The following is a 20,633-nucleotide window of genomic DNA, read 5'->3' as shown; positions in this document are numbered from 1 at the left end:
ATTTGCCATTTCTCTTGCTAATCAGCCCTTTGTCGGTTTATTTCACAGGCCACCACCAACTGAATCTAAGAGGGCAGACAGAGGAGAGGCTTTTCCTCACTACTGGAGAAACCAAATCCAGGGACATGCTCTCATAAACCTCATCAATACTGGCAGCTTCTCCCCATCTAGTAACTACAATTAGACATAAAATAAAAGTTTCCTTATTCTTAAAGGAAGTGCAGCTGTTTCAAAAATAGTATTGAAGTTTTCATTCAGATGGGTCTTGACTGTTCACTTCTAGCCCCCTCCACAATGGACTTCTAGCCAAATTTTAGTCATTATTTCCAAATATTTACAGCATGATGAATAAGCTGTAATTTTAGACAATGAAAAATAAGACAAAGTTTGAAGCCCTATACCAAGGAGACAGCCATGGAGCCCTGTACCAAGGTCATGGAATAAAAATCTCTGGAACTGATCAAGCCCCATAGCGACTGTTGCCTTGGGCGTCCAGATCTAAATCAGCCAGTTCCCTGACTCCATATTCCCGATAGCATCCTAACCAATCACCTAATGCCACCGTTCCAGTAGGAATTCTGTCTTGAGGCTATAAAAATTTGGCCACTAGCCTGCAAAAGGGCTCTCCCTTGAGCCACCCTGCTGTTCTAACAGCATCTTGCACTCTAATAAACTTTATTCTCCTCTCATTCTGCCTCATGTCTGGAAAATCTTTTCCAACCCATGCACGGACCATGACACAAAGTGATCAAACATGGTACTGATATGAAGCGGGCTTCCCAGACAGCTCAGTTGGTAAAGGATCTGCCTGCAATGCAGGAGACCCAAGTTCGATCCCTGGGTTGGGAAGATCCCCTGGAGAAGGGAAAGGCTACCCACTCCAGTATTCTGGCCTGCAGAATTCCATGGACTGTATAGTCCATGGGGTCGCAAAGAGTCAGACACAACTGAGTGACTTTCATTTTCACTGAAATGAAGCAACTTGAAGACAGAGGTAGATCTGCAAATTGCTACTTAGTTGCAAATTCCATTTAGAACTGGTTCTCTTTGAAACATCAGTTTTACATAAATGCTTATCCAGTAGCACATCATAAACCACAGGGCTAGAATAATTTTTTTGTCATGTAAATGTGGAATTGAGAGCTAAAACTGTTAAAGTTAGCAACAGATGATTTTTTCAAGAGCAACTCATAGGACTCATAAGAAAAATTTAAATTATTAGCCACCTCTCAAAGCAGAGGCATCACTTTGCTGACGAAGGTCTATATAGTCAAAGCTATGGTTTTTCCAGTAGTCATGAACAGATGTGAAAGCTGGACGGTAAAGAAGACTGAGCACTGAAGAATTGATGCTTTTGAACTGTGGTGTTGGAGAAGATTCTTGAGTCCCCTGGACTGTAAGGAGATTAAACCAGTCAATTCTAAAGGAAATCAACTCTAAATATTCATTGGAAGAACTGATACTGATGCTCCAATACTTTGGCCACCTCATACAATGAGCAGACTCACTGGAAAAGACCCTAATGCTGGGAAAGATTGAGGGTAGGAGGAGAAGGGGGCGACAGAGGATGAGATAGTTGGATGGTATCACCAACTCAATGGACATGAATCTGAGTAAACACCAGGAGATAGTGAAGGACAGGGACTGCATGCTGCAGTCCACGGGGTTGCAAAGTCTGTCACGGCTTAGCAACTGAACAACAGTCACCTCTAGGGACACTAACTAAATTCTGGAGGTATTGGCATTAAAACAGCACTTAATTTTTGTTTTCAGGCCTTTAAAGATGTTCATGCATTGTATACCCAAAGTTTTTGGTCTCTTGATTTTCTTTGACTCACATCTCTTCCATCCCTTGGTATATGAAAATCCCTCTCAGTGTAAGGAAAGTCCAGTCGTGGAAATTCTGTACTGAAATTAAACCATAATATTTGATCTAATTCTAAACCAAATAGCACTATTTGGGGTTCTCATTTGTGGATTACTCAAAAACAAATGTTTATCCTGTTCAAATTAATTTATATAATATCACAAGGCTAAAAGATTATTTTAGGAGTGGCAATGTTTCACGAAAGCACCAAGTTGGGAGGGGTGGGTACAGTGACCAATCAGATGAACATAATGACCTTTCACCTAGTTTTTCCTTAAAAGGAGTCAAATAGCCTTCAATTTTCTGGAGTTAAAAGGGCAGCAGAGGTAGGATATTAAAATGTGCAAGCTAATTGCTTCTTTCGCATCCTCATAAAGGACTACTGTTTTCTAAAATACAATTTGCTATAGGGCTCACAGATGAGCACCTTTCACATTAAGTGATATGTACACAAAACATTATTTACTCAGAAGAAAACGGGTTTCTTTTGGTACACCCTAGTTAACAGGAAAGAGAACAGGAAGTGAGCAGACAATGTTAATAAAGGGAAGAGAAGGAGTAATAACCCAACCCTGTAATAATATAACTCCAAGTCCTAGAAGGGATAAAAAAAACTAAGCCATATAGAAACAAAGATGATTCAGCAGTATCACAAAGGTCATCAGTATTTCTGTAAAACTGACACTTGATATGGCACAGATACAAAGTCTTGTGTGCCAATATGCAGATTGCTAAAAAGGGAGCCAGGTGTGAGACAAAAACTAACTTAGAAAATTAAAGAGCCTGATTTAGTCTCCACTTTCCATCCAACCCTTCTAAAATGTTTTCTGCTGAGCTTTCATGCTGTTGTTTTCACAGGAGAAACAAGGGTGTTTGAAAAACTGGCCACAGTGTTACAGTCTCCAAGCTGCCCGGACAACTTTATTCAACAAGAAATTACAGGTGGCTGTGGCTGAAACAAAACAAACTGCTCAAAAGGACCTCAGTGTCAGGGTATGTTCTCTGTACACTCAATCTGACCTTAATACTGTAGAACCTTAGTCTCACAGTGTCTTCCTGACACAAACAAGACAATGATGTGAAACAACCGACTTATTAAAAATGTCAGATGGCTGACAGCCTAGGTAGTTGCACACGAAAAGCAGCCAGATGCCAGAATCTTGAGGCAAAAGAAAGAATAGTCTTACAGGCTTGTGTTGGTTCTGTTTAGTTTCTATTTTCCTAAGGCACAACCAAAGTTCTTTTAGATTTATATTTTGGGAAGTGTTTTTCTTGCTGGAGGATCATAAAAGTAGGTGGAAGTACCAGCCAATTGGCATGTTAAAGTAAGGAAAATAGGACTTGGACTAAAACTAAGGTCAGCAGGTGAAAAAAAAAACAACAAAATTTGTATTGGTTTTAAATTAGTACCAAAGTTTCTTACTGAAGAATAGAAAAACAACAGAAGTGTCTTACACCTTTGCATAAGATAAAAATGACTTTCCTTTGGAAGCTGTAGCTCAGAATTTAATCTGGGGTAATGATACCATGTAATAAAAACAATATGGATTTTATAATAATGTATAAGCACAAAAAAGTTGTAAAAATGCTAATGTACAGAGCTACAAATATGGTGATATATGAGCAAAGGGGTCACATCAAGTTTTTACTCCAGGCAGGTGTTGTGTTTGTGACAAGTGACTCAATTTGTTATACATTCAACTCCAATAGAATTAGCTGCCTTACAATGAGATTTCACTGCCCTATCTTAGCACTTTAATTTTTGGTAGTTCTGTTACAAGTTCAAGTAAGTTAGAGCTGTTTTCAACCCTTATGTCTATTTCCTTTGAAAAACATGAAGGAGAAGGCATTCTAATGCGATTTATGTAAATAGGATCCTGATAATTTTAGCTCTAGTTAACTCCATACGTTTCCCTGGGCATAACTATTGACTCTCTGAAAACTGGAAAATACTGCATAATTTTAAAGTCAGAGTACAACAACATTTACTGGTAACTTCAAATAAGTTATTCTAGGAGGATGAAATATAAGTAGGTCAGTCCAACAATCATGTTTGCCTAGCCATAAGAACAGTCACAACTTAAAGATCTGCAAAGATCAAAGGAAACAGAGCAACCACCTGTAACTGGCTGGAGGTGGAACATTCTACAGGTGTCCTGCCAGCCTTCATAGAGGGGAGAAGATGACTGACCCCCCCACCTCACTGGGCTGTGACCACACAGAGACACTCCAGCGCCCACCATAAACCTGGAATGTGACAAGTACAGAACCCAGTGGCAGGTCTGAGCTTGCTTAGAACACTCTGACCAGCACAGAGGCAGATAATGACAAAAATATAAATCAAGGCTGACTCAGCTAAGTGCTGCCTCATAGCAGGCCAACTGGGTATGGGGTTTTGCCAGCCCTTAGCTGACTGTTTTCATTATTTAATCAAATATTAAGAAAAGTTCATATGCAAGCCTTGTCAAAAAAGAGAAAAAGTTAACTTCCTATGATCAGCATAAACTGTTAACCTGTTAAGAGAAGCCCAATACTTTCAGCATTCGTGTATACATACACATCATGTCTGTTTCTTTTTAAACATCTTAGGGTGAGGGTGAGGAGAGGGAAGACAAATGAGATAAAGACACAAGCTAAACATCCAACAAGTCCCATTCCTCATTCTCTGTGTGGCTGGCAGCATGTCAGAAAGTCACTCCTTTGCTGTGATGGTTATAATACATCTGTTTGAACATGTAGATCTTTATTTCCTTGTTTGTTTGGCTAGGCCTAGGGTACGTGCTATTTTATTTTCTTGGTGTAACAATTCATCACTGCTTCCTGAGAGGCTCAAACAGGATCACTGGCCAGATTCCGAAGAGAAACTGTTTGGAAACAAGTTAGGACAAAATGAAAGAAGATAAAATTGTTCCATGTTATCCCTGAAAAAGAAGTCATGGGCTATGACTACAGTGGTTTGTTAGTGGTTGTCCTCGTATTAATAATCAGAGCACAGCATATTCTTTCCAGGTCTGCGCCGTATCTCAGAAACAATTTTTACTTATTTAAATATATTAAGCATCTACTTTGTCAAGCATGGAGCTGGGCATTTAAATTCTCTCAGATGCTTAAAACAGCTCTTCAACTTAGCTATTAACAGCTCCATTTTATTGCTGAAGAAACTAAAGCTTGAAGAAAGGAGACTTGCCTAGGGTCATAAAGCAGTAAGTCAAAGACAGAAGATTCAAGAGCATCTGGTTCCAAAGCCTGTACTCTTTCCACCCCATCCCCTTCCTCTGCCTCCATCCCATCCTCCCATTACCTCCTCTTTCAGCACACACTTACACACAACTCCCTGGGAAGGAGACTTACCTTCACCTTTGGCCTGTATCTCAAATATAGTGTTCTTGTATATAAACTGAAAGAAAAGGGGAGAGGGAAGAGGTTTTCAGATAATTTTTTTTCTTTTAAAGTATAGTTGACTTACAGTGTTGTATTAGCTTCAGGTACACAGCAAAGTGATTTTACATACATATATGTATACACACACAAATATGTGTATTCTTTAACAGATTATTTTCCATTAAAGGTTATTATAAGATATTGAATATAGTTCCCTGTGCTATATAGTAGATCCTTGCTGTTTATTTTATATATAGTAGTGTGTATCTGTTAATCCCAAAGCCCTAACTTATCCCTCCTTCCCCACCCCCTTTTCCCTTTGGTAACCATAAATTTGCTTTTTATCTCTGTGAGTTTACGTCTGTTTTGTAAATAAGTACAGACAAATTTTTAATTCATGTAAACTGGCTTATTGACAAATTCAACCACACTGCCTCTGTATATACAAAGAAAAAGTAGCACTGATAAATGAACTTTAGTAACCATTTTTTGAGAATCTACTCTGTGCACAATACTTGGCAAAGGACTAAGGAAGACGGAGAAATGAACAACTCTCGCACTGGACACTCAGGATATTTGTAGTAGGGAGTATTCCACTCATGCTTGATGTGATTCATGTCATGATTGCCAGTTTCATCTCTGAAGATATGTGGTAGTAAGAATTAAGGTAGAGTATCCCTAGAACATTTTAGAAATGGTTATTATCAACTCTATAAAGATTATAATATAGGTGTGAAATAACCGGAAAGTATCACTTCTTCAGAGCATTCTTTAAAATGAGTCACCTCTAAAGATAAGATTTTAATATCAGTCCATACAGCAAAAAGTTAAATTTATTCCTGAAAACTTATTAAACTGTGTATAACTTACAACATACATAGTTTATGTACACTATTTAATTGTATTTGAATAGTAATATACAGCATGAGTACATATGCAAAACGTAATTTTATAGCATGAAAAATTTCCTACTTTAAATAAGAGAATGAAAAAGAACATGGTAACTTTGAGTAATTTAGTGTGGCTATACCATCCTACTGTACCTCAAACTGGAATTGTGAAGAGAGACATCATATATTAAGAATACTGCACTGTCTTAGAATATAACTTTTGTTGTTATTCAGTCACTAAGTCGTGTCCAACTCTTTGCAGCCCCTTGGACTGCAGCACACCAGGCTTCCTTGTCTTTCACTATCTCCCTGAGTTTGCTCAAACTCATGTCCATTGAGTCAGTGATGCCATCCAACCATCTTGTCCTCTGTTGCCCCTTCTCCTGCGCTCAATCATTCCCAGCATCAGAGTCTTTTCCAAAGAGCTGGGTCTTTGCATGAGGTGGCCAAAGTGTTGGAGCTTCAGCTTCAGCATCAGTCCTTCTGCAGAATATTCAGGGTTGATTTCCTTTAGAATTGACTGGCTTGATCTCCTTGCTGTCCAAGACTATAATAATATAAACTTACCTAGATGGTTTTTCAGATGTTAATCTCTAAAATGAAGCTACCATATTCTCTCTTCTCTTTAGTGAAGAGTCCTAGACTGGGGCAGAGAATTCTGCCCCTGGATTCCAACCCTTGCTATTCCTTCTACCACTCTCAACTATTTATTAAGTACCTACAACATGTGGGCAAGCACTGGACCCAGAGCTTTATACACACTTCATTTTTAAATTACCTTACTAGATAGGTATTATTCTTGTTTTGCATATGAGAAAGTCTCAAAAAAGGTCAAATATTTCATTCAAGGTGCTACAGCCAGTAAATGCTAGAAGCAAGATTTGAAGTCAGGTGCCATCTAATGATTATCCAACATGTTGTCCTCTAACTGGCCAGTGATCAAGTCACTTCTTTCTGGGCCCCAGTTTCATTCACCATCAAATGAGGAAGTTATATTAGGTTATTTCTAAGGTCTTGATTGGTAGATGGCTGTAAATTTGTGTGAGTAATGTCTGATGGCCACTTCTGTGAAACATATTCCTCTCCCCTAATTTACTATTTTTTTTTCCTCTGCTCAGTTTCAAAGCAACTTACTTTTTAGTCTTTTAGGGGTGGAGTATAGAGTGAGCTTACTTCTGATTCATCCAACTGGATGTAGAAAAGTCTTCCATTAGACTCCCTTCTTTGGGCTGGCTCCTTTTCTTTGGTTAGCTCTAGGTCTTGACTTCTGTCTCCTTTGTTCCATGAGGCCACAGAATTGATGGACTGACAAAAATCCTTCCAGTCCAAAGCAGCTGTGGTTCTCCTTTTTAGGTACCTGTTTTCTTTTAGACTGTAACATTTCTTTTAATATTGTCAACATTTGATGCTCTTAATATTTTATCCAACACTCTTTATTGTTTTAGTAGGAAATCTGTCTGAATATCCTAGGCTGGCATCACTGCAAATGAAAGTCCCACTGAATTTAATCATTTCAACAATCTACGGAATAAAAGAGTATTTTCCTTATTTTAACTGATCAGGAAATGGAGAGTTAGAGCTAAGTAAATAACTTGGCTCAAGATTGTTAGCCAGTTATGAAGTAAAGGAGTAAAGATCTGAACTCAGATATTTTTTACTCTACTGTGTTACTCTTTCTTTCAAACTTCTGTACAAGACTTAAGTCTTAGAGTACATCATGTTACTAAATTCTCAAATTGTCCCTTTGAAACATCATTATTCACATGTTCCCTTCAATGAGGGACCTACAGAATCAAAATTTCCATGTAATTAAAACTTACAACATTGACGTTTCTTTTATTTTAGTTATTTAGAGTGAAATATATCTAGAATATATTATATTCTTCCTTGTCTTCTAAAAACAAAATAGGAAAACATTTTAACATTCCTAGAAAACAAAAAAATTAACTCAAAATCTTGCCACCAAATCTCATCAAAATGCTTCAACTTTTGTGTATTTACTTTAAACTGTGTCACCATACAAATGAATTTTTACACTGGTTTAATAATTTTATATACATGACTTCGTTTCACTTAAAAATAAAAATGTCTATGCTGCCATAAAATTTTCATATTATAATTTTAAATGGCTGAATAAAGGAGATGCTATGATTTACTTTATGATTTTTTTCCTAACTATTGGATATTTTATTTTTCTATTATTTTCTTTTGCTAAATTAAATAACAGTGATAAAACTTTCTGTGTCGACATACATTTTCATTTTTCAAGGTTTTTTTTCCTTAGGATAAATTTTGAGAAAGCTAATAATTGTGATAAAAATATAAACATTTCATTTTCATCAACATATGTAGCATCAAATTTCTTTCCAAATGGATTGTACCAATTTACACTGACAAGTAATGTATGGCAATACCATTTTCACTGTAACTAAAGAATAAAGAGAGTTTAAAAATATTACTGTAGCTCACTTAAGGGTTATATAAACTACCCCACTGTTTTATTTTTAAATTATTTTTTGAAAGGCTAATACAAGCATTTGGTTAAAAATTCAAACAGTATGAAAAGGTGTACAGGAAAAAGGAGATCTGTCTCCTATTCCTGACCCTCAGCTCAGAGCTAACTGCTGTTATTTAACAGCTTATGTGTAACCTTACAAAGTTTTCACATTTCTCAGCATACATGTGTACTCAGCCTCCTCTTCACAACAAGAGGCCAGGCCTTCCTCTCATTTTTGTTTTTTAAATTTAAAAAGTTTGAAACGTACAGAAAAGTTGAAAGATTAAGAATTTTTGTATCCCCTTATTCCAGATCCCCAATTGTTATCATTTAACCACATCTGTTTTATATTTATACCCATACACAAAAACACACAATGTACATGTATGTGCATATTTATCTATTTCCTACAGGGTCATTATATGACATGATGGCCATCAGCCCTAAATACTTCATTGTGTATCACCACAAAACAAGAACACTCTCCTAAATTATTATAATACTGTTCCAACCAGGAAATTAATATTAATAAAGTACTCCATCCAAGTCAAAACAATTTAAATTTTGCTGAATGTCTCAACAATTTCTTTTCTCCATCCTGATTCAGGGTCTTATCCAGAAACATGCACTGCATTTAGTTTCCATGTCATGTCTTCACCATCATTTCCTAACTCAATAATTCTTCAGCTCTTTGTCTCCCATAACTTAATGGTCTTACAAGACTTTCACTCTGTAGAAATACCTTCAACATGATTTCATCAGTGTTTTCATGACCAGACACAGGCCTTGCAACTCTGGCAGGAATACCACAGAAATGATGCTGAACTCATTTCAGTGCACTGTATCAGGAGTCACACTATAGTGACCAGCCCCATCATGGGCAATGCCAACCTTAGATGTAGGAAAGTTGGTTGCTATTAGTTTTCCTCACTGTAAATTCACCATTTTCCTCTCTGTATTAGTGTTTTAGTAGGGGAGACTCATGGGAGTATTTCATAATACTCATAAGAGTGTTCAATAATTCTGAATTATGTGTTCCTCATCAAACTTTTGCCTATCAGCCAGAGATCAATTGTTAACTATTATCTATCATATATCCAATAGATAGTTCCCAAATGGTAATTATTTGTTTCTACTGTTCCTTTTGCATTTATTAGTCGGCATTCTTTTGTAAGGAAGAGCTTTCCCTTCTCATTTATTTATTCATTTATTTATATTAGTATGCAGTCACAGCTTCCTATTTTATTCAATAGATTGCAATTTGAATACATCTGAGTGTATGTGTGTATGTCACACATTCTTGAGTGCGTTTTTGGGGTTTATGGCAGCACCACTGTACAGGTTGTGGGACCTTAGTTCTCCAACCAGGGACTGAACCTGGGCCACAGCAATGAAGGAGCAGAGTCCTAATGACTGAACCATCAGGAAATGTCCAATACCAAAACTTTTCATTCCAATCTAACCCCCTCAGAGTTCCTTCTATCTTTTCCTCTTTTCATATTTTTAAATCCCTTGTAATACAGTGGAGAAATCAGGCTCTTGTTAACTTCTCAATATATTTACTTATTGTTTAATCAGTTAATTTATTTGTCCAAAGTAACCCATTTCCCAACTCCAGCTACCTCCTCCATCCATCCCCTCCTCTCACTGTCCTGCTTCCCGTCCCACACAGAAGCCCCATCCTCAGCACCTTGATTTTCTTAGAGGAGTTCAGCATGCTACTACCACTGACCCCTTTTCCTCACTCCCTATTCCTTGGACATTGAATGCTGGTACCTCTGCACAGCACTGCTTCCCCCTCGCTGCCTTATTTCCTTGAAAGGTTTCCACACCAGGAAGACAGAAGGAGAAAGTGAAAAACAACAAAAAAAAAAACATGGAAAGGAAAACGTAGAAAAGGGGAGGGGGAGTGGGAAACCCTAGTCTTTCAAAATAGGATATATTGAGTATAATTTCATCTCTTCTTGAATATTTATAGAAAAATTCATTGATATATTATATTCCACTGCAGTAATGTCCTTGGGACTTCTTGGGGAGTGTTACAGTGTCAGGAAGCACTTAACAGGAGGCTTCCTGTGTACTGTTTTGGATCTGTCCTGAATCCTCTGTTCCTTATTAATTCCTGAATATTCAGAAATTAAGAGGAGAAGCAAGCCTTTCTCAGGGCTGAGGAATCCAGACATTTCCTTTGTTAGTTTTTCAATACGGTGATAAATACCCTCTTCCTTCTTATGAACCATATGGTAAAAGTGATTGATTACAACCCTTTAAGACTGGAATTTTAATCTTTATCTTTGCTGAGAATAACTACCTTGTAAGACAGTATATATGCCCACACCATGTTGATTAAATCACCTTTGCTCCATCAGAGCTTGGGTCCCCGTGTCTTTCTTTCTCTCTCTCTCTCTCTCTCTCTCTATTTCTGGCTGATTCCCTGGAACGCGAAAGCCAGCTGCATAACCCTGGGAATATTAGCCTCTTTCCTTCTTTCACTTTGTCATTGTTGACTCCGGAGCAGCAAGTTCCTCCATTAAAGGACTCCAACATTACAGAACCGAGTTTTTAATTCTTGGGTCTGTTCTAGACACTTTTGGTTCTCCTTTTCTATCATTTGTCAGTTTTCCCAAACATTTCCTGCCATAACCCTTCTTCTTAAATAGATATTTCCAATATGCTAAGGGCTCAGAATCTAAACAATCAATGCAGTAAGAGTAGCAAACTAAAATAAGTATACATAGAGCCAGAGTTTTTAAAGCTCTTCCGTAATTAATAACCTTGAGCTCTTCAAGGTATGAAATCAGTGATTCTTATTGAGCTGCCCAAAAGTTCTTTTTATGTAATTCTCAAGTAGTTAAATTTTAGATAATTCAAGTTGCCTAAACAGATTATCTCTAGGTAGGTGGGATGCAAATGTTATTTTGAGAAGGTATTCTAAAATTTCATTTGAATAAATTTTCACATTGGTTCAAAGGAAAATTTTCTTCCCCTTTCTACAAATAGTTAAGCTCGCTCAATTCTTGAGATGAATTTGACATTAAACATATGAGATACCAAGGGAATATTTCATGCAAAGGTGGGCACAATAAAGGACAGAAATAGTATGAACCTAACAAAAGCAGAAGATATTAAGAGGTGGCAAGAATACACAGAAGAATTATACAAAAAAGATCTTCATGATCCAGATAACCATGATGGTGTGATCGCACACCTAGAGCCAGATATCCTGGAATGCGAAGTCAAGAGGGCCTTAGGAAGCATCACTACGAGCAAAGCTAGTGAGGTGATGGAATTCTAGTTGAGCTATTTCAAATCCTGAAAGATGATGCTGTGAAAGTGCTGCACTCAATATGCCAGCAAGTTTGGAAAACTCAGCAGTGGCCAGAGGACTGGAAAAGGTCAGTTTTCATTCCAATCCCAAAGAAAGGCAATCCCAAAGAATGCTCACACACTAGTAAAGTAATGCTCAAAATTCTCCAATCCAGGCTTTAACAGTATATGAATCATAAACCTCCAGATGTTCAAGCTGGATTTAGAAAAGGCAGAGGAACCAGAGATCAAATTGCCAACATTCGTTGGATCATCAAAAAAAGCAAGAGAGTTCCAGAAAAACATCTACTTCTGTGTTATTGACTATGCCAAAGCCTTTGACTATGTGGATCACAACAAACTGTGGAAAATTCTTAAAGAGATGGGAATACCAGACCAGCTGACCTGCCTCTTGAGAAATCTGTATGCAGGTCAAAACGCAACAGTTAGAACTGTACATGGAACAACAGACTGGCTCCAAATAGGAAAAGGAGTACGTCAAGGCTGTAATATTGTCACCCTGCTTATTTAAGTTATATGCAGAGTACATCATGAGAAATGCCAGACTGGATGAAGCACAATCTGGAATCAAAATTGCCAGGAGAAATATCAATAACCTCCACTCTTATGGTAGAAAGCAAAGAAGAACTAAAGAGCCTCTGATGAAAGTGAAAGAGGAGAGTGAAAAAGTTGGCTTAAAACTCAACATTCAGAAATCATCATGGTATCTGGTCCCATAACTTCATGGCAAATAGATGGGAAAACAATGCAAACAGTGAGAGACTTTATTTTCTTGGGCTCCAAAATCACTGCAGATGGTGACTGCAGCCATGAAACTAAAAGACACTTGCTCCTTGGAAGAAAAGCTATGACCAACCTAGATAGCAAATTAAAATGCAGAGGCATTAATTTGCTGTCAAAGGTCCGTCTAGTCAAGGCTATGGTTTTTCCAGTAGTCATGTATGGATGTGAGAGTTGGACTATAAAGAAAGCTAAGCACAGAAGAATTGATGCTTTTGAACTGTGGTATTGGAGAACTGTGGTGTTGGTGTTGGAGACTCTTGACAGTCTCGTGGACTGCAAGTAGATCCAACCAATCCATTCTAAAGGAAATTGGTCCTGAATATTCATTGGAAGGACTGATGCTGAAGCTGAAACTCCAATACTTTGGCCACCTGATGAGAAGAACTGACTCATTTGAAAGACCCTGATGCTGGGAAAGATTGAAAGAGGGAGGAGAAGGGGTAACAGAGGATGAGATGGCTGGATGGCATCACTGACTCGATGGACATGAGTTTGAATAAGCTCCGGGAATTGGTGATGGACAGGGAATCCTGGTGTGCTGCAGTCCATGGGGTCACAAAGAGTTGGACACAACTGAGCGACTGAACTGATCCTCTGGTAAGGAGATCACTATGATAACATTTATTCATTAAATCATTTAGCAACATATACTGAGTGCTTACTATGTGACAGGCACTATTTTAAGCACTTGGGAGTAGCAACAAATAAAATAAAGCCTTTGCTCTCAAGGAACTTACAGTCTAGTTGGGGCAGGTAAACAAGTAAACCCTTATATAACTGTTTATAAATGCTGTGAAGAAAAATAAATTCTGGTAAGGGAAGAAAGAGTAATACAGACATATTATGTGAGTAGGATGAACACAAACAATTCTGGTTTCATTTTTGCTGTAAGTGGCTGACCTCCAATAAATTCTTTATAAGGGAAACAGTGGCAACCAATTTGTTTCAGGGAAGGAGAAAAAGTAAGTTGGTGACTTCAGATATGTACTCATGCTTTCTCAGTCGCTGCTCAGGGGATCTGGCTGCTTTTTCCCTCTTAAATTTGTTCTATAAACAAAGATATGCTGTTCAACAAGAAATGGAAATGTTTATATCCTACTGCACTGAAAAAGGAGATGAATGATCTACTTAAAATGTAGATCATGTGCCAGAGGTCAGTTATACAGCTGTCACCCTTTCAGGATAAGAAAACAGAGCTTCAGAGAGAGGAAGGGACTCGTTTAAGATCACTCTGATTGCGTCTCTGACGTTTTATATTTACACATTCTATTTGAAGAGTAAAGAAAGAAACACTCCAATAGTAGGATTAAAAAGTCTCTATTTCCTACCTGAAAAGGATGTGAAGATAAGAACCAAGGCCAGTTAAAATATGCCACCATGCATGAAACTGTGTGGTAACACCTATGACAGGTGGTAGCTTCTTTCGAAAGTTCCTGTGTGAAGGGGGGAAAAATAAGCATTCGATTATTTTTCATATTTAACAATTAATGCTGATAGTATCAAAGCATTTTGAAACATTATTCTCAAACATGGCAATTATTTCATTTCCTTTTGTCTGCTGTATTGTTTTCCAAAGTGTATTTTGAGGAATGGTATTCCTGATAGACGTTCCATGAAGAAATGACTCTGTGGTCAAAATAAATGTAGGCAACAGTACATAGTTTGTTGCCCTTTAGGAGATTTGTAATGCATATTAACAGATTAACAGCTGTAAAAAGTCCTACCATAACTAAACAGTTTATCATCAGTTTTTTCAAGTAAACTACTAGTCCATGGAACCCTTCTTTCAGGTAATATTTATTAACACCTTATGGACCAAGTGTTTCCTGCTAAGTTTCACTTCATAGTGAGTCTTTGAGGTGGTTGTTAAAAGCTGTGTCTTGCAGATTAGGAGCCTAAAATTCAGAGATTACTGAGTTGCCCAAGTACTCAGCTAGTGGGACAGCTGAGCCTCAAATTCCAGACCTTGTGATGAAGTGTGTATTATATTAATATTCTTGTCTATCAGAGCAGAGAAATTCAATGTGAAACACCAAATTATTTTCCAGATATCCCCACAAGTTTTTCAAACATCTCAAGAACCTACTTTGTTTCTCAGAAACAAAGAGGACTCAGCCAGAGGATAATGACTTACTTTTGCATTGTAAAAGCTCCAGTGAGAGTTCTGATGGATACTGCTGATTCAGAACCACTCAATTAGATCTTAGTTTTCTAAGCAAGATGTATTATTTGTGTGCATTTAAAGTCAACATTTCAAACATGTGCAAAAATAGGCAAAATAATAATGTACCCATTACCCAGCTTCAACAATTATAAATTATTTTTAACAATTATAATATATGGCTGATCTTGTATCATCTAAGATCTCATCTGCTTCTCTCCTCCCATATTATTTATTTTGAAGCAAATCCTAGATAGTATATCATTTTATCTCTAAATATTTCAGTATATCTCTAATCCCTTAATATAATCAGAAATTCAATTACTAATCATATTTGATATTCAATTACTGATCATAAAAGTCATACAGATTCTTTTAAACACAAGTCTGTTTCAATCAAGATCCAAAAAAAGTAATTACATTCCTTTGGAGTTTGGTTGATGTATCTCTTACGTCTCTTTTATTTTATTTTCTCATTTCTTGGCTGCATCAGGTGGCATGTGGAATCTTAATTCCCCAACCAGGGATAGAAGCCTATGCACCTACATTGAAAACAGAGAGTCTTAACACTGGACCACCAGGGAAGTCGCAAGTCTCTCTGTTTAAAAAAAGTCATTTATTTATGGCTGCACTGGGTCTTTGTTGCTGTGCTTGGGCTTTTTCCAGTTGCAGCTGGCAGGGGCTACTCTCTAGTTGTGGTGCACGGGCTTCTCATTGCAGTGGCTTCCCTTCTTGCAGAGCACAGGCTCTAGGGTGCGCAGGCGAGTGCTCGCTCAGTAGTTGTGGCGCATGGGCTTACTAGCCCCATGGCACACGGGATCTTCCTGGACCAGGGATTGAATCCATGTCCCCTACATTGGCAGGTGGATTCTTAACCATCGGACCACCAGGGAAGTCTCCAGGTCTCTTTTAATCTATACGTTCCTCCTCCATTTCCCCCTCCCCCCCCCCCCCTGCAATTTATTTACTTTAGAGACTAGGTCATTCATTCTATAGATTTCCCAGTTTGAATTTTGCAGATTGCCTCTCTGTGGTATTATTCAATATATTCATTCCTTTGCTGTCTATGACTACACAAAACCATTAAATCAGCTAATTCTGAGTTGGAAGGAAACTAGTTTAACCTACTTAACATGTTCATTTTATGAAAATTGAGGCCCAGACAGAAGGTGTCTAAGGTGACAACTAGAGCCTAGAGACCCAAGATTCAAATTCCAGTGAACATTTCTTCAGTAAAGCAGATTAGGCAGATTTCAAAGACCTAGATAGAGAAGCCTGGCAGGCTATAGTCCATGGGGTTGCGAAGGTCAGATAGGACTGAAGCAACTGAGCACAGTCAGTATTAATATTTGATTAACTGTACAGTACTGTGATGTGTGCACAAAAATCCCTACATATGTTATGGAATATTTTTAAGTTCAAATTTTTAGGTAATTTAAACAAGTGTTCCCATAATTTAACTTTATTGTGCTATTAGCTGAGTTCAGTTCACTCACTCAGTCATGCCCAACTCTTTGCGCCCCCCATGGAATGCAGCGTGCTAGGCCTCCCTGTCCATCACCAACTCCCAGAGTTTACCCAAACTCATCTCCATTAAGTCAGTGATGCCATCCAACCATCGCATCCTCTGTTGACACCTTCTCCTCCTGCCTTCAATCTTTCCCAGTATCATGGTCTTTTCAAATAAGTCAGCTATTCGCATCAGGTGGCCAAAGTATTGGAGTTTCAGCTTCAACATCAGTCCTTCCAGTGAATATTCAGGACTGATTTTCTTTAGGATGGACTGGTTGGATCTCCTTGCACTCCAAGGGATTCTCAAGAGTCTTCTCCAACACCACAGTTCAAAAGCATCAATTCTTCTGTGCTCAGCTTTCATTATAGTCCAACTCTCACATCCATACATGACCACTGGGAAAACCATAGCCTTGACTAGATGGACCTTTGTTGGCAAAATAACCTCTCTACTTTTTAATATGCTGTCTACATTGGTCATAGCTTTTCTTCCAAGGAGCAAGCGTCTTTTAATTTCATGACTACAATCGCCATCTGCAGTGATTTTTGGAGTCCAAGAAAACAAAGTCTGTCACTACTTCCACTGTTTCCCCATCTATTTGCCACGGAGTGATGCGACCGAATGCCATGATCTTAGTTTTCTGAATACTGAGCTTTAAGCCAACTTTTTCAGTCTCCTCTTTCACTTTCATCAAGAGGCTTTTTAGTTCTGCTTCACTTTCTGCCATAAGGGTGGTGTGATCTGCATATCTGAGGTTATTGATATTTCTCCTGTAAATCTTGATTCCAGCTTGTGCTTCTTCCAGCCCAGTGTTTCTCATGATGTACTCTGCATATAACTTAAATAAGCAGGGTGACAATATACAGCCTTGATGCATTCCTTTTCCTATTTGGAACCAGTCTGTTGGTCCATGTCCAGTTCTAACTGTTGCTTCTTGACCTGCATACAGATTTCTCAAGAGGTAGGTCAGCTGGTCTGGTATTCCCATCTCTTTCAGAATTTTCCACAGTTTATTGTTATCAACATAGTCAAAGGCTTTGGCACAGTCAATAGAGCAGAAATAGATGTCTTTCTGGAACTCTCTTGCTTTTTCAATGATCCAGAGGATGTTAGCAACTTGATCTCTGGTTCCTCCGCCTTTTCTAAAACCACCTTGAACATCTGGAAATTCACGGTTCACGTAATGTTGAAGCCTGGATTGGAGAATTTTGAGCATTACTTTACTAGCATGTGGGATGAGTGTAATTGTGCAGTAGTTTGAGCATTCTTTGGCATTGCCTTCTTTTGGGATTGGAATGAAAACTGACCTTTTCCAATCCTGTGGCCACTGTTGAGTTTTCCAAATTTGCTGGCATACTGACTGCAGCACTTTCACAGCATCATCTTTCAGGATTTGAAATAGTTCAATTGGAATTCCATCACCTCCACTAGCTTTGTTCGTAGTGATGCTTCCTAAGGCCCACTTGACTTCACATTCTAGGATGTCTGGCTCTGGGTGAGTGATCACACCATTGTGATTATCTGGGTTGTGAAGATCTTTTTTCTATAGTTCTTCTGCGTACTCTTGCCACCTCTTCTTAATATCTTCTGCTTCTGTTTGGTCCATACCATTTCTGTCCTTTATTGTGCCCATCTTTGCATGAAATGTTCCCTTGAAATCTCTAATTTTCTTGAAGAGATATCTAGTCTTTCCCATTTTATTGTTTTCCGCTATTTCTTAGCACTGATCACTGAGGAAGGCTTTCTTGTCTCTCTATTCTTTGGAACTCTGCATTCAAATGGGTATATCTTTTCTTTTCTCCTTTGCTTTTTGCTTCTCTTCTTTTCACAGCTATTTGTAAGGCCTGCTCAGACAACCATTTTGCTTTTTTGCATTTTTTTTTCTTGGGAATGGTCTTGATTCCTGTCTCCTGTACAGTGTCACGAACCTCCATCCATAGTTCAATTCTGTCTATCAGAGTTAGTGCCTTAAATCTATTTCTCACTTCCACTGTATAATGGTAAGGGGTTTGCTTTAGGTCATACCTGAATGGTTTAGTGGTTTTCCCTACTTTCTTCAATTTAAGTCTAAATTTGACAATAAGGAGTTCATGATCTGAGCCACAGTCAGCTCCCGGTTTTGTTTTTGCTGACTGTATAGAGCTTCTCCATCTTTGGCTGCAAAGAATAGAATCAGTCTGATTTCAATGTTGACAATCTGGTGATGTCCATGTGTAGAGTCTTCTCTTGTGTTGTTGGAAGAGGGTGTTTGCTATGACCAGTGCATTCTCTTGGCAAAACTCTATTAGCTTTTGCCCTGCTTCATTCTGCTATACATATATTTTTTATTGCAATGATTGGAAAAAAATCACTTCAGTGCACTAATAATTCTATATGCCTATGAAATGCTCTGCTTAACAAATTCCAAAAACATTTTTCAAAGATTGAAAATACATCTTACCTCAGTGAATCACAAAAGATGTTATCTATGTTCCATAATAAAAATCCTAATAAAAATACACCCAAAGATGTGTAACCCAGCCCTCTCAGCCATGGATAAACCCTGTGTGGAGGGAAAAAAAAGAACAAAATCAAATTTTGTCAAGTCATGTCATGAGAGGGAAATGTTTTCTTAAGTATTAAAAGCAAACCTAATGATTAAATTCTTTAATACATCTGCCCATTACATTTAGCCATTAAAAGGTACTGAGGAAGAAAAGTGCCACTAAGAGTTTGCTAAATGTTATCAAGAAGGTAATCTGAAAGCACCCTGTAACTTAATCAGTTCCTTGGAAGAGGTAGAGGGCTGGTGGAATAGAAAAAACACTAATGGAGTCACCAGCTCTGTGTCAGGCATTACAGTATATTAGATACACACAATGTGTATAAATAAACACACACATATGAATATAATTTTCAAATAAACACACATATATGAATACAATCTTCAAATAAACACTTCTTTAACTTTGCTGATGAGGAAACTGAAGTTTGGTGAGTTACCCAAAATAACAGGTGTAGCTAATGTACTTTTTTTTTATAGCTTTACCCTTTACCTCCAAAAACTTAGTTTATATATTTTTTAGAATGTTTTAGAATGGAATAATACAGTATATTCTCTTTGTTATATGGCTTCTTTCAGTTGGCATAATTATTCTGAAATTCATCCATGCTGTTGTATATCAATACTCATTTCCTCTTACTGTTGAGTAGTACTCCACTATATGGATGTGCCATGGTTTATCTGTTCAAATGTTGTTAGATATTTCTGTTGTTTTCCAGGTTTTTTTTGCTCTAACAAATAAAAGAAGCTATGAACATTCATAAATACCTCTTTGTATGGGTATACGCTTTCATTTCCCTTGGGTAAAAAGATAGGAGAATAGTTAAATTGTCTGGCAGGTAAATGTTACTTTTTAAGACAGCTAAACTGTTTAATCAGTACTAAGGGGCTGTATCATTTTACATTCCCATCAGCAGGGTAAAAGAGTTTTTTGTTCTACAACCTCACCAACACTTGCTATGATATAAGTCATTTTCATTTTAGTTGCCCTATAGGTTTATAGAGGTATCTCACTGTGGCTTTAATTTTTATTTCTCAATGATAAATGTTATTGAGCATCATTTCTTGTACTTATTTGCCATCCCTATATCTTCTTTGATAGTTTGTTTTGAATCTTTGCCCACTAAAAACAAAAACTGTTACTTATTATTAAGTTTCAAGAGATCTTTATATATTCTAAATATAAATCCTTTGTTGGATATATATTTTGCAAACATTTTCTCCAAGTCTGTGAGTTGCCTTTCACGTCTTTTTTTTAATTCTTTAAAAAATTTTTTTAATTGAAATACAGCTGATGTACAATGTTCTGTTAGTTTCTGGTATATAGCAAAGTGATTCAGTTACATACATATATTGTTTTCAATTCAGTTTATTGTAGGATATTGAATATAGTTCCCTGTGCTATATAGTAGGACTTGTAATCCATTCCGTATATAGTGACCTGCATTTGCTAACTCCAAACTCTCAGTCCTTTCCCCACACTAATCTTGCCTTGGCAACCACAACTCTGTTCTCTCCATCTGTGAGTCTGTTTCCGTTCTGTAGATAAGCCTCTCTGTTGTTCTTTTTCAAAACTGTTTTGGCCCTTCTAGATCCTTTGCAGTCCCATGTAAATTTCAGAAACTGTTTCCCAAACTTTAATTTTTGGAAAATTAAAAAATTAAATTAAAAA

At 37.5% G+C, this 20,633-nt stretch overlaps 1 protein-coding gene across 1 annotated transcript in view; it reads right to left on the bottom strand.

The window, feature by feature from the left end:
• Positions 1 to 4,409: 4,409 nt before the first annotated feature.
• ACER3 (alkaline ceramidase 3) overlaps positions 4,410 to 20,633 on the bottom strand; it is a 145,939-nt gene continuing 129,715 nt past the window's right edge. Inside the window, exons 8-11 of the mRNA XM_061150906.1 lie at positions 18,860 to 18,961; positions 14,074 to 14,178; positions 5,219 to 5,264; positions 4,410 to 4,731 (exon numbers count right to left, since the gene is read on the bottom strand). Coding sequence (XP_061006889.1) covers positions 4,678 to 4,731; positions 5,219 to 5,264; positions 14,074 to 14,178; positions 18,860 to 18,961 — 307 coding nt within the window. The 3' untranslated portion in view covers positions 4,410 to 4,677. The remainder of the gene's footprint in view (positions 4,732 to 5,218; positions 5,265 to 14,073; positions 14,179 to 18,859; positions 18,962 to 20,633) is intronic.

This window comes from Dama dama, chromosome 1 (assembly GCF_033118175.1).
Source record: "Dama dama isolate Ldn47 chromosome 1, ASM3311817v1, whole genome shotgun sequence".
Lineage (NCBI taxonomy): Eukaryota > Metazoa > Chordata > Mammalia > Artiodactyla > Cervidae > Dama > Dama dama.
Note: the sequence above shows the minus strand (reverse complement) of the source record. Positions and strands in the feature narration are given on the sequence as shown.